At 39.4% G+C, this 15,205-nt stretch overlaps 1 protein-coding gene across 1 annotated transcript in view; it reads left to right on the top strand.

Annotated features, from left to right (window-relative positions):
- The window catches only part of cacna1g (calcium channel, voltage-dependent, T type, alpha 1G subunit), a 181,539-nt gene that overhangs the window by 64,746 nt on the left and 101,588 nt on the right, over positions 1-15,205 (top strand). Inside the window, exon 9 of the mRNA XM_046068495.1 lies at positions 12,204-12,355. Within this exon, the coding sequence (XP_045924451.1) occupies positions 12,204-12,355 (152 nt within the window). The remainder of the gene's footprint in view (positions 1-12,203; positions 12,356-15,205) is intronic.

The following is a 15,205-nucleotide window of genomic DNA, read 5'->3' as shown; positions in this document are numbered from 1 at the left end:
TTGCCAGGCGACAACCTCGGAACCTGAATGATTTGGAGGCTGTCTGCAGGGAGGAGTGGGCCAACATCCCTGCCGAAATGTGCACAAACCTTGTCACCAACTATAAAAACCGTTTGACATCTGTGCTGGCCAATAATGGCTTTTCTACAAAATATTAACATGCTGTTTGTCCAGGGGGTCAAATACTTGTTTTTCCTCATCAGATGGTTATCAATTTTTATAAATTCATATGATGTGATTTTCTGGAATTTTCTTTGGGATTCTGTCTTTCACTGTTAGAATGTACATATGATTAAAATTGTAGATCGTTGCATTCTTTGTAAGTGGGCAAACCTGCAAAATCAGCAAGGGGTCAAATACTTATTTCCCCCACTGTACATATTGAGACCCTGGTAAATTTGATTTTAAATTCTCCAGGTAGTCCGAGTTGATAGATGGAGATAAACCCTCCTGTACATCATGTGCCAAATGTGAGAGTTTGTGTTTGGAGAAAACCGTCTCTGTAAGAAATTGTGTTTCAGCTCTGTTGAGTGTGAAAGCTTTTCGATCAAGTTGACCCGTTTTACAGTCCCACCTCCTGTTCCCCACACACTCACACACACACACTCACTCACACACACACACATACACACACAGTAGATTTGCATTATATATCATTCGGCTGCAAATAAGGTTGCGGAGTTCTGGCTGTGTCTTAAGGAGAATTTGACAAGATGAAAACATCCACCCCGATGAGTAATTGATGAACACATGTACAAAGTGAATCAAACTTCAAGCGCAACCTATTTATAAAGGCCAATCAACGTTCCTGATGGCAATAATAAATACATATGATGTGCTTATTATTCATGAATTACATTAATTATGAACAGGATGGGTGTATCTGACAGAAGAGCATGTTATCTATATAGTTTCTGCAGGCGCGTGTGTTTGTGTGTGTGGATTCCATATAACAGTAGTTTTCCACTGTAGTTGATTTTTTCTTCCAGGTCCTTTTTAGTTATTTCTCACCAGATTTGCTTATGAAACAGAAATGCTTTAGTCAATGAAATAGGTCTACTATGGCAGCTCTTCAAATGTAAATAACTAAATTGTGTTATTGGTGACTGTACATACAGTATATTTGAAACATTTATAACATTTTCGAGTTGATCTGTCCCTCTGGTGGATGTGCAGGTTTTGGTGAAAAGCTGTCAAGGGCACAGGCATTGCTTTGATGCACGATGACAGATAGTACGCTGTGTGTCCAATGGTATGCACTTGTTTATTTGGTAGTTACTTGCATTTACCTGACTAGACAACAGAAAAATTCCTTTAAAGTTAATAGTTACCTTTAACAAGTATGTATTAATCATCTGAGACAATTTTTATATTTATTTATTTCAATAAATTAAACTACTAATGTTTGGTTTAGAAAACAACTATGGACCAAAATATTCCCAGTGCGAGTCTGGCTTATGTCATTTCTCTTTTTCTCATTTTCTGTCCTAGCTCTAATTAAGGCATTAAAAATGCTCAAAATCATGAAAAGAACATTATTAAATCACATGACTATGGACTCACTCATAGCAATGAAACAACAGGTTATCATCTGAATGTGCAGTTCTCCTAATCTCTATGAAACATTTTTGTGTTTTCAACTCAAATATCTTGCTTTTATGCCCCTCAACGTTACTGTTTTGCTTCAGTCTCACCAATCTCATCATCAATGCTTGGGGCTGCAGCTGGGAGCTGTTTCCAAACCCACTGAAAGGTAGCAGCCCAGCATCAAACAGCAGGTGGACAAAGAAACAATGAATCCAAAACATTTCTCAATATTTGCTGGATAAATTAAGTCAACTGACAGAGTTGACAAAGTTATGTTTACATGTTGTAGTGTTTCTCACTGTAATGATCTGTGTGTGTCTGTGAGGCCTTATGAACATGATGTTGAATGTGTTTTCTTCGCCATTAAACATTTGCAGAGCTTTTTCCCTCTGCCAGGCATAAGCCTGGAGGGGATCATGCGTTTGGTCGTGAGCCTAATAGTTTTTGTGCACATTTATGACTATATGCTCGAGGAAATTCTTGTGGTTACAGTGATTCACAAAACGTCAAGATACCATTTACAAAATGCTTGCTTTTAGTGTCAAGGCTTAAAAAAATAGAGAGAAACAAGGAGGGATCTCCGAGGAACCATGAGCGAGGATACACGAGAGCAGCCTCAACAGAAATCTTTTACTGGCCGACACGCCCCCTTATTGGATATAAATTTGATTTGTTCTCTGTTTCACCATCTGGTTAGAAATCTGTGTTCAATGTAGGTCTGTCTGAGCAACAAAAGTACCGCAAACAACTTTCCTTCATTTATTAGAAAGAAATTATTTTCTGCCCCATTCCCCCATTAACTTTTATTATGGATACAATTAAAGCCAGAGAGTCTGTCAGTCAGCAAGAAACAATTTTTACATAATTTATCATCATTTCCATACAGCCGCATGTGAGGCTGATAATTCTTGAGTGTTGGCTGAGTAATATCATTTCAAATTCCCCTGAAATCATTAGCCTAATAAATAATTTCCAATGTTCATAATATCAATAAATACAGACGCAAATAATGAATAAATAATATAAAGCCATATTTCAGTAGAAATGACTCCTGTTCCTCTGAGCAGGACACAGTACACAGTGTCAATACAGAATGCAGATTGGTCTTTATGTGCAGGTGTACCGAGCAAGAGACTGGACAATATCAGACAGGCTTTTACTTGTTGGCATATGATTTGTGAAATAAAAGGCTGCAAGACAGACACCAAACTGGCCTTCTTGCTACTGGAGTAGTAAGTAAAATTAGCTATGTCTTGTGTTGTTGCACCTGCTTGACATTTGGCTGTGTTAGTAAAGTTGTCGGCCTGCTAGTTTTTGATCATAAGTCATGTAATCATTATAAATGCATGTGTACAGCTGTCTTTATTTACAACAGCCTGTGTATAAGGGAATTTCACTCTGAAACTGAGGAGGGCACCAGATTGCAAAATATATCAACTCTTACATATTCCTTTAAATGAAGGTAAACTTTAAGATTTCATCATTGTACTGAATATCTATCATTATTTTGGTTAAAGCATCACATTCTTGTGACATGTGACTTGTCACATATTAATGCTTGGTCATTTTTAGACGTTTAAGGCTCCACGGTCAAGTCAGTAACGCTTAGCAAAAACAAATACGCAACGTACGGTAAATTTAGCAACAACAAATATGCAACGTCCGGTATATTTTGCAACAATAAATATGCAATGTCCGGTTAGACTTTCAAAATAGCGTTTCGAAACATTGCCATTTTGAAACTGCAAATTATTTAAGTTGTGAAACGATACAATTTGTTTAGGTTAAGGCACAAAAAGTACTTGTTTAAGGTTAGGCAACAAATCTACTTGGTTAAGGTTAGGAAAAGATCATGGTTTCGGTTAAAATAACTACGTTGGTCAGTTAACATGTAAGTTAACTTCCGTCACTTGAGTAACTTACACAATTTACATAACTCGCGTAATTTAATGACGCTGTAGGGATCCCCAGTGTGTTACAAACTTTCGCCGATGATTCTTGACCATGCGTCCATAGGTGACGAGTTGGGGAGTGAGAACTGGATTAGATCTGCACAGAGTGGATACTGTATATCCACATTTGTGTCCTTCAAACACACACATGTTCCCCTGCAACCCATCTGTGTATATAGATCTACGGCACCTACACACAGACTGTACATGACACGTAATAGAGCCCCCTGTCTGCTTCCTATCTCTTCAATGCACACTCACAAATATGTACACACACACACACACACACACACACCCTGTGCTGCTTGAAAAATATTGCATACATGCTCTCGCGTTCTCGGGTAGCAGAACAGGCAAGTGCAGCGAAGTAAATGTGTGTGTGACACAGAGATGGAAGGATAAAACGATGATTAAATAGAGTGTATGATAGGGATGACACAGTGTAAGGACTTTGAGGTGAAGGGATGGAAGGGGAGATAGGTGGAAGAGTGGAGCGGACGGGTTGGACGAGTAAGGAGAGGGCGTCTGCTTTGTCTCTCCTCACAGTTTAAGAGCGTTACCATTTATGGTGGAGCTGATGGAATAGTTGTGTGTCTGCCAACTATGTGACACAGCCCATAGTCTATTTACTTGGGAAGGTCAACCTCTCTCTCACTTTACATAAGAAACTTCACTTTGTCTTTATGGCCACTGAGGCAGCCCATCCCTCCCGTCCCTGCTTCCTTTTTCTGACGCTCTCCTGTCAGTCTTTCCACTCCCTCGGTGAATTGTGCTGATGCCAAAATAGTTGGAGTAGAAGTTAAGGGGCATAGAAAAGACAAGGGTGTCAAGGGAGAAGTGGGGTAAAATGCATGGTTTCTGTTTTGGAAATTGTTGTTGGTGTTTAAGTGGAAGCTTTTTAGCACTGACATGAATATTGATTCAGCATGTAGCTGTTACATGAACACAAAGTGATCTGAAGTCACTCTTGGGTCACTTCTACATATCCCAGAGGCAACATTTTGACTTTATTAACCTTGACAGCTATGTGCTTGAAAAAAAAAAAGTACATACAGTTGAGTGGGTCTTTAAGTGTGTGCTGCTCAACCGTGATGCATGTCTGTGTTTGCAGATTTGTCCTGCACATGCTTGTACTTGTACTTGTACTTGTACTTGTACTGCCCAGTGGTGGATAAAGTACACAAATTGTGTAAGGCTACAAATACCACATTGTAAAATACTCTGTTACAAGTAAAAGTACTGAATTGAAAATGTTACTAAAGGAAACGTTTGTAAGCATAAATAGGAAAATGTCCTGTGACTGTTATATATTAGATTATTATTATTACTCATGCATTAATGTAAAAACAGGATTGTTTGTTTGAATTCTTGAAGGGGTGCTCTTTTTTACATATTTTGATTTGGACTGCAACTAATGATTATTCACTGATTTTCCAAATTTAGAAAACACTAAGAAATGCTATCACAAGTACCCAGTGCCCGAAGTGACACCTTCACAATGCCTGCTTTGTCTAACGAACATAACAAAGCTCCAAATTATTACAAATAAATTTAAATAATCAAAAGTAAAAGCAGCAAATCTTCTGTGTGAAGGTGGAACCATGAAATGTTTTTACATGAAAAATGTCGTAAACTGTTAAAGTTGTTGCCGAATAATTTAAATGTCAATCTAATAATCGTGTCAGCTGTACTTGCATAAGATGTTGGGTAGTTTAATTTGTAACAAAACATTTTACTAAGTCTTATTGTTTCATTTCTATAGGTTATGGAATTAATGTACAGTTTTCAGCACATTTATGAGTCGGAAGGCTTCTTCATGCATTCTCATGCTGTATTGTGCACACACACATTTGCTTCTCCCGTTGCCAAACCCAAAGAGACAGTGGAAAGACCCTCTCACTGAGCGTTTTGATCCAACCAGAGACAATATTTATTCAGCTTTTATCCTGCCCTGCCGGTGGAATGCAGAGTTGGCATCTGAAGACACTGGCCTCCCTCCAAGACAGGCCTAAGGAAAGTGTTTTTGTAATTTGTACAATGGTGAGACGTAGACAGCAAAAAACACAGCAACTAATCCTGGTTTATAGAGGGAGGGCTTTTCTAGCCCCGAAGGCTATGAAATCAAAAAGGGGGAATCAATGAAGTGATCAAATGATGGATTCAGTTATTTCCTGGTTCAGTGAGATGTCAAATAACAGAGAGTTCTCCTTTTTGGCTCCTGCTCGAAATCTGCCATTTTATCCCTTTCGCTATGTCCTATCAAGTCCTGGTTTCAACTTTAAGTATGGTGGTGAACATGCCAAAATAATAATTAAACACAGAAGACAGTGTGTTTGAAGTAACAATGTTTCAACTGAGCAACTTGCTGTAAATAAAATGAATGAGTTTTCTTAACGTTGAGCAAAGGTTTATTATTTACCATTTCAATAAAAAATGTACTTTATTTTAGTTCATTACTCAAAAAGAACAAGCAATCAAAATGACGTGGCTGTAAGATTATCAAGGTTTCAGTTAGAATAAACCTAAACTGGTATCGTCTGTAAATGAAATACTATGTGACAGTCCAAAAAATTTGAGACATTCAAAGTTCTTGCAGTCCAAAGCTTTTCCTAGTTTGGTAGTTGTGCAGGGTGCTAAATACGCCAAAAATAATCATTAAAAACTGGAATGTATTTAAATGAAAAACAGCAAGGGCCCTAAAATTGACCCTTGTGGAACACCAAATTTAAAGGAATAGTTTCACATTAGGGAAAATGTGCTTAATTGAGTCAGAAGAGTAGATCAATACCACTCTCATGTCTGTCCATTAAATATGAAGCTTTTGTGGTACACGTCGGTCTAAAGCTAGGTAATTTACATGTTCTTGTTTATTTAACCTGTGTAAAAAACGTCATTTCATGGTGGGTTACTTGCTGGACTTGGCTATGAGCAAGTCAGTATCTTGTTTGTTGTGCAGATGAAACATGTGTGTTAAGTAAGTGTTAATTGGTTGTTGTGCTAAGCTAAGCTAAGCTAATTATCACTGGCTCCATATTTGCCATATATATATGAGAGTGGTATTGAGTGGTAAGCAAATAACTGTATTTACCAAAAATGTCAAACTGTTCCTTTTCTTTTTAACGGGTTGAGTTCATTTTCAGGTGACAAATTGACTATGACCATGTGGAGTACCACTGTAGGGCATAATCAGGCACACCTAGCCTCTCTAGCTTGTGTATTATCGTCAACAATATCATCCTTGGGAAAGATCCAAAAACCACAATGAATTGCTTAATATTATGATCCTTGTGTATTTCTTTCATCAAATATGTTATCATCATCATTATTATTAAAACACAACCAACTATGGTGAGTGTATCATTCCCTGCTTCATGCTTGAAATTGAAATTTCTTCTTCTGTACCATGCCTATGCAAACCACTTGCTTAAACTAACACACACACACACACCAGACATGGTGCTGCATCACTGACAGTGGGGCGGCTCGCAGCATCTCGTTTAGATTAGATCACATCAGATTAGGTGACATTACATTAGCGCTAACCAGATTGCACTATTCCTCATATAACACACTTTACCTCCTAATGCTCCTGCAGCCTCATTATCCAGGAAACAACCATCGAAGGAAGCAATTAGAAAACCAAGCGTTTCTTTCTCACTTACACACTCGTGCACATGGACACATTCATCCCTCTATGCACACCTCAGTCGCTATTAGTCAATTAAGAACAGTCTCCTGTTTGATAAGCTAATGGCTGTGAACCTTTGCTGACGCGTGTGTGGTTGTGGGTGTATTCCTCTACCTCCATGTCTTGTGTGTGTTGCTGTGTGCATTTCTATGTGTGAGAAAGGTTTTTTTTTATGGTCTCATTCTCTTGCAGTAATCTTGCATGATGTCTGAGGAATGTCTAATATACAAGCTGGAACAATAGCAGAGCAGAAACAGTGGGGGAAAAATAATGATCTGAACCTCAGTCTCAAGGCCAGATGTCTGCAGTCCAAGTCACACCTCGTAAAAACTGTACTTCTTGTTCTGGCTTATCAATTGCATCTATTATAAAGCTTTGTGTGCATGTGTGTGTCCACACGAATGGTTCTAAGTGTGAGTCTGTGCAGAACTTTGTGCATACAGTATGTGTGCATGCATGATACTGAGTGTGGGAGTAGAGCTCACAGTGTGGGTTCATGTGTGTGGCCTGTGGAGTACACATGGTTATTAATGTAACTTTTGGTACACCTCTGTGCATCTGTGATATTGCACCAGTCTGTACGTGTGTGTGTGTGTTTCTAAATAGCTGTGTGTGAGGGCATTCATCTGAAAGAACACACAAACATCTAAGAGTCCCAGCATTTGTTTACTCTTTGAACTTTTCCCAGTCACACAATGTGTGTGTGTGTGCGTGTATGAAGGATTTGCCGCCGCCGCGCTCGTCAATGTACGAATGAATGGACACAATAAAGCAGTGGGATCAAACGAATAGATTCATCTGCGTTTGTGAACCCAGATACAGACACAAGAGACACAGACAATGAGGTGAGATGAAACGGAGAAAAGCTTGTTTTCCAGGAAGCAGGGTTTCCTGGTCGAGGCTGCAGGCAAATTATTATTTTTTAACATGGAGACAAGAGAAGATGTCACCCTCTTATCTGTAAATATTTTTGACCCTCTCCGTTTAACATTGCACATGTATTGCATGATAGTGCTTACACACACATTTGTAACAAGTAATGTGTTGAAATACACTTCATTTATAATATTCCTGCAAAAGTAATCACTTTTATGCTCCTCTTTAAATCACATTGAAGTTTAGTTACCCAAAAAGTGGCAACTACTCCCCAGTTATTTCTCCTTGTTGTTAGATTTTGTCATCTCAGTTAACACCCGAGCTTGGAAGAGCAGTGGTAACAAATGTGAACTTGTTAGAGATGGATATGCTTTGATTTATTGAGCACAATGATGACATGAATACTGGGTGTTAATGCTAACATGCTGATCACAGCAGAGTTTAATTATAATTTTTATAAGGTAAGACAGGATGCAGCTGCTAGCATTTCAGTGAAAGCCTGGAGTAATGTAGCAAATAATGAGATAAATGTACTTTTTTGGAATAATTTGTAACCAATGATGCTAGTTTTTTTAAAGAAAGAAACAGAAGAGTGGGGTGCTATTCAGCCCTTTTCATTTCATTTAGCCTTTTGCCCTCTAATCCTATCCTATGTTTCACCATTGTACAAATTTACAACCTACTTTCACAAATCTTGTCACACTTCCGCACTTTGGATACACAGCAGATTGTTTGCTCACATTAAAGCATCTTATGTTTACTTTTTCCTGGCAAGTCACCTCTTTTTGTCGTGCAAGGAAAATGACTGTCCTCTCTCAGAAGCGAAGACGGAAGAAGCGTGATGTTATGTTATAATGCTGCATATCAGCTCACAGAGGTCTGAGATAAATCCTACGTTAACCACTGGGCCAACTGTCTGGTTTGCACACACTAAATTCAATTCAGTTACATTCAAAAACTCTATTCATCCCAAGCCGCAAACTTTGCATATTTGTTTGGTAATATTTACCACGAAAAGCATAACATCAGTAGAAAAAATAAGGGCTGTAAAGCAGGACCAATGCAGAGAAAGTGGGTTGAACAGGAGGTCAATAAGGGCCCACAGCTCCTGCTTGCCTTCAGGAAAGCAGGTTTATCCAGTCCATTGTCTTAGTATGACCCTGGAGATTCCTATTGTCATCACGTCTCCAACCAACAGTCAATGCTAGTTTCTTTAAACTGTGACTATGATCTTTACTAAGTGCTTTTAGTCACCGTAACTTCAACCATAGCTGCAGCAGATCAGAATCGTACAGGTCGTTGTGGAAGGCACTTGCAACATGGTTTGTCATTTAAGTATGAGAACTCGTTAAAAGTAGAAGTGAAAATTGTGGTAATTTATCACAAGCCAGTGAAATTCAAGTTTGAGCTTCCGGCTCTCATTTATGGTGCAAGATTAGGTTGTTGCTGGACCTCTTTTCTGCCTCAGGGTCTACTGTTGCATTCTGGTCTAATGGGAGTAATGACTTAATACTAAGCAATGACTTGTAAGTGTTAGATTCAAACTCATTGTCAAGACGCTCGTATTGAAGTTTTCTGTTGGTGGATCTGCATCTGTTAGGGCCTGTCCACAGGCTCGCCATTCATCTGTGACAACATCGGAGCCTCTTCTTACATGATGTTGGTCGGCAACAGGTCTTCTCTTGAGCGATCTTTCACCACCCTGACAATGAGTTTTCTGGATGTAATTATGTTGTGTTTTTGTGCTAAACTGAAAAATGTTCAAAATTCATACAGATTGTTCATGAAGTGAAGAACAATAAATAAAAGTTGTTTTCCTGCGCAAAATGTGTGTCACTTTACTTAAAGCAAACAATTACGTGTTATAAGGTCTTATAATTAGTTCATATGGTATAATGTCCACCTGTAATATATTATACATGGATAGATATTTTAACACTTTACTTAAAGCAAACAAAGACATGCTATATAACTTTAAACATTACTATAAGCTATTATTCCATTTTATATCACTAATTGTAAATGGTGACTAAAGTGTATTCATAACGAGTCTATGTTTATAATGTACTGTGGAACATGGTTGGAGATTCTTGCCACACATTGACATAAACTGGTATTACTATTAGTTATAAAACATTAAATCAAAAGGTCATAATACATTATGAACTTTGCTATAGCGCGTAATGCATGTTTGTAAGTGATTATAACAACTGTTAAAAAAGGCTTATGGACGCATTATATTGTGTTATAAATATATAAATAAGTCATTATACCGATGACCTTCATAGAAAACCAGTGTAAAAACAATCATTTGCTGATGTTACGAGAGGTTATGGGCCTGACTACCATGCTTAAGTAAGATAGCCAGCTGTGGGCTTTAGCAACATATTTAATGGCAAGATATGAGAGTGACATCCATCCATCCTCTCATCTAACTCTCCATGATTGAGCAAATGTTGAATTTTTCCTTTGGGTACTATATATCCTTACTGAAAGAGAAATTACAGTCCACCGTCAAACTCTTGAGTCTAGACAGAGAAAATACAGTACAAAATGAAAGCTTTGATTTAATTGCATTTTAAATGTTAATTGCTTTAAAGCAGCAACCATTTTCCCACATGACCTTAAAGCAGTGTAACAACACAAGTGACATTATTTCATAATAACCGATTCTGTGTCACTGTGGCTTAAGTGCTCCAGACGAACTGGTGCCAAAATACAGCAAACACGTTTCCACTCCCAGCTCGTCACATATCAGACCAGTATGACTCTTACTCCTTCTCAGTGCAGAAGTTTGATTTATTTATGTTCGACATGCTTTCAGTGTTGAACAATGACGCTAAAGGGCCAGTGCGTTATAAAGTGACGCCAATGGGTCTTGACCATTTGTCCATATGTGGCAATTTTGGGGGTGAGAACGTGTTGATGGAGCTCGAGGAGCACCTATTCAACTGGTGAATAGCAGCTCTCTGTATTCCTTTCTCTGTGTATCCATGCTAGTGTTGAGTAGTCGCTACTTAAACAGTCATACTGTATAGTGATTTGTGGCAGCCAACCGGACAGGCTTAATGGCGCACACTGTGTTTACATTACATTACATTACCCCCTGGTTCAGCCTCGGGGTAATGTTTCTGCCGGGACAATGACTCTACTTATACACACAGACACACACAGAGGGATGTTGAGACTGTAAGATAGGCAGTCAGACACACATTATATGCACACATTGGTTTACACATTTATGATGGAGAGCATGCAAACACAGATCAGGCCCTCAACTACACCTTCAATCCACTGTGTTATATCAGTGCAATGTGTGTGTATGACACCATGTTGGAATTGTGTAAACTGTTTATTGCATTGAGATGAAAGACCCCACAAAGCTTGTATGGGGCTTTACACAGTCTGCAGACACACAACAGCATTCCCACCGGCTCTTTTCGCCTCGCCGATCATTACGGATACCCTCTATAGATGTCTGATTTACATACTGTGTCATATTTGGATGTGCCGCGCCTTTTATGTTTTTATGCTCGTGTTCTTTCTCTTGGCTGTCTGCGTTGCCTGTTTTTTCTCTCTCACTCACTCTTTCTTTGTTTTTGTTTTTTTTCTGGCACCCATACGCTCATGCTCAAATGCTCCAGTTGTTTGATCTAGATGTGAGTGGCAGCCCAATTCTCTGATGAGCTTTGAGCAGGCATATTCAGCAGCAGCATTGGGATCTTTGTGTGTGTGTGTGTGTGTGTGTGTGTGTGTGTGTCCTGGTGTGAGATAAAGGTTGAGTGTGTGAATTGTATGAGTGTGAAAAGACAGATTTGTCATATTTGAATTGAATTTAGTCATATTGGCATATTTCCTTGTGACACAGCAGGTTCTGTTGCTGCAGTCATATAAATGTCTTGCTACTCCAGTCTGGTGATTTTCAGCTTTTATTGTCACTAGAGATTATACATGCACATCCAGTACTGTTGGAAGAACTTCAAAGTGCTGGCAGTTAAGCTGACAACAAGGCTAATACAAGGTTTTTACAAGAGTGTAACATGCCACATTCATGCATTAACCCCTCCCCTCTCTTTGTTTCTCTGTGTCTTCATCTCCAGCCTGATGAGTTGACCAATGCATTGGAGATCAGTAACATTGTGTTCACCAGCCTGTTCTCTCTGGAGATGCTGCTGAAGGTCTTGGTCTATGGGCCTTTTGGCTACATCAAGAACCCCTACAATATCTTCGATGGCATCATCGTGGTCATCAGGTGAGCTGCAGGGCAGGGTTTTATGACAACAGAGATTTTCAGAAGGCCCTGAAATGATATTCTAAAAAAAGAGCGACGCTGCAATGTTGTAGTAAACATGGTGAACTCTAGAATAATGCCTTTTCATTTTTCTTAAATTGGTAAACGTCAGACGACGAGATCTCACTAAAACAGGAAACACGAGCCCACATTTGTCAGTTGCATGGGCTTCACATGAAGTAGGGAAAATCCCCTTTTCCCATTATTATGTTCGTCTGTTCATCATATTTTTTATTTGTTTTTATGACGCTTAAATGCCAGTTCAGTGTGGTAATTCACCATTAAAAAAATATTTTTAAACATAGATTTGTTATCAGTTATTTACTGACTTTTGCTGCTTTACTGCTTGAGTTCCAACATTCTGTAATTAATTACAAATAGTGTGCAGTTTTAATCATTAATGTTTAACATGTTAGTGTTAGTAATGAGAGATGCTGTAATAAGAGCTAAGAAACATTGGTTGGCTGCCCTACTCAATATTTTTATATTGACAGTTAGTCATATGACATTGGGTAATGTGAAAAGGGTTGCTTGTAGTACGAATCTTGTACGAATCCACAGAGAATTATTCCCCAACTCTGCAGTTCCTCTGCTCTATGTAGCATGTTAGCATCTTTCAGCTCATTGTTTTGGTTTTACAGCCCTCCAACTTTACAGTTTTGGTTTCTCTCTCACGGCTCTCATCAACTTAATTTCCAGCTGTAGCAGTCAGTAGGGGTGTAATGGTACACAAAAATCACGGTTCGGGATGTACCTCAGTTTTGAAGTCACGTTTTGGTTTATTTCCGCTACAGCAAGGGAAAAAAATGCAAACATTAAATTGCTGCTTGTTTATTATGAACTTTTGTAAACATCAAAACTACCAAGTTCTCCACTAAATAAAATATTCTCAAAACAATACCACATATACATAATAAAATATAATATAAAATATAAATAAATATGGATTACAGGGCAGCATTCTTCTTCTTCTTCTTTTATACAGTCTATGAGCATTATCAACCCCAGCTTGAAGGCCTGCTCAGATTAAAAATAATAATAATACATTTCCAAAGTCTAAAGTCTGTTTAGAAGCCGAAGGGCGTTAGCACTACACTCGTTTTAGATTTTTTTCCCTTGTTGCAGTGACGTTCTCATTCGTGTGAAACATACCTGATCACTACTGAGAAATGTCGGCCCACTGCTTTCGTCGTATCGACTTGTTTTTGTCCGTTGTTGTATTTCACTAGGAAACCGAAGTGTTCCCAAACAGGAGACCTCAACAGTAAGGGAGGGTCTTCAAGCTTTGGCTTCTCTCCAACGGCCACGATGCTCAAGTCGCTAGTTAGCGAGCGGCTGGGCTAAAGCGGGCTGTTTGTGTAGCACTCAAAGTGCAAGGTGGAGATTTGGTCCACCACTTAATATGTCCATGTGGAAACTTGGAATTTACGTATGTTCCACAAAACAAAACAAGCCTAATACAGTGGGGGGGGAAATTATTTGATCCAATGCTGATTTTGTACGTTTGCCCACTGACAAAGAAATTATCATTCTATAATTTTAGTGGTAGGTTTATTTGAACAGTGAGAGACAGAATAACAACATAAAAATCCAGATAAATGCCTGTCAAAAATGTTATAAATTGACTTGCATTTTAGTGAGTGAAATAAGTATTTGACCCCCTCTCAATCAGAAAGATCTCTGCCTCCCAGGTATCTTTTATACAGGTAACGAGCTGTGATTAGGAGCACACTCTTAAAGGCAGTGCTCCTAATCACGTTTGTTACCTCTATAAAAGACCCCTGTCCACAGAAGCAAGCAATCAATCAGATTCCAAACTCTCCACCATGGCCAAGACCAAAGAGCTGTCCAAGGATGTCAGGGACAAGATTGTAGACCTACACAAAGCTGGAATGGGCTACAAGACCATCGCCAAGCAGCTTAGTGAGAAGGTGACAACAGTTGGTGCGATTATTGGCTAATGGAAGAAACACAAAAGAACTGTGAATTTCCCTCGGTCTGGGGCTCCATGCAAGATCTCACCTCGTGGAGTTGCAATGATCATGAGAACGGTGAGGAATCAGTCCAGAACTACACGGGAGGATCTTGTCAATGATCTCAAGGCAGCTGGAAACGTAGTCACCAAGAAAACAATCGGTAACACACTACGCCATGAAGGACTGACATCCTGCAGCGCCCGCAAGGTCCCCCTGCTCACGTACAGGCCCGTCTGAAGTTTGCCAGTGAACATCTAAATGATTCAGAGGCGAACTGGGTCAAAGTGTTGTGGTCAGATGAAACCAAAATCGAGCTCTTTGGCATCAACTCAGCTCGCTGTGTTTGGAGAAGATGCTGCCCATGACCCCAAGAATACCATCCCCCACCATCAAACATGGAGGTGGAAACATTATGCTTTGGGGGTGTTTTTATGCTAAGGGGACAGGACAGCTTCAGCGCATCAAAGGGACGATGGACGGGGCCATGTGCCGTCAAATCTTGGGGGAGATCCTCCTTCGCTCAGCCAGGGCATTGAAACTGGGTCGTGGATGGGTAATCCAGCAGGATAATGACCCAAAACACACGGCCAAGGCAACAAAGGAATGGCTCAAGAAGAAGCACATTAAGGTCTTGGAGTGGCCAAGCCAGTCTCCAGACCTTAATCCCATAGAAAATCTGTGGAGGGAGCTGAAGGTTCGAGTTGCCAGGCGTCGTCCTCGAAACCTTAATGACTTAAGAGAAGATCTGCAAAGAGGAGTGGGACAACATCCCTCCTGAGATGTGTGCAAACCTGGTGGCCAACTACAAGAAACATCTGACCTCTGTGATTGCCAA

The sequence above is a fragment of the Micropterus dolomieu genome, linkage group LG14 (genome assembly GCF_021292245.1).
Source record: "Micropterus dolomieu isolate WLL.071019.BEF.003 ecotype Adirondacks linkage group LG14, ASM2129224v1, whole genome shotgun sequence".
NCBI classification, from domain to species: Eukaryota; Metazoa; Chordata; class Actinopteri; order Centrarchiformes; family Centrarchidae; genus Micropterus; species Micropterus dolomieu.
This window is presented reverse-complemented; position numbering and strand designations above follow the sequence as displayed.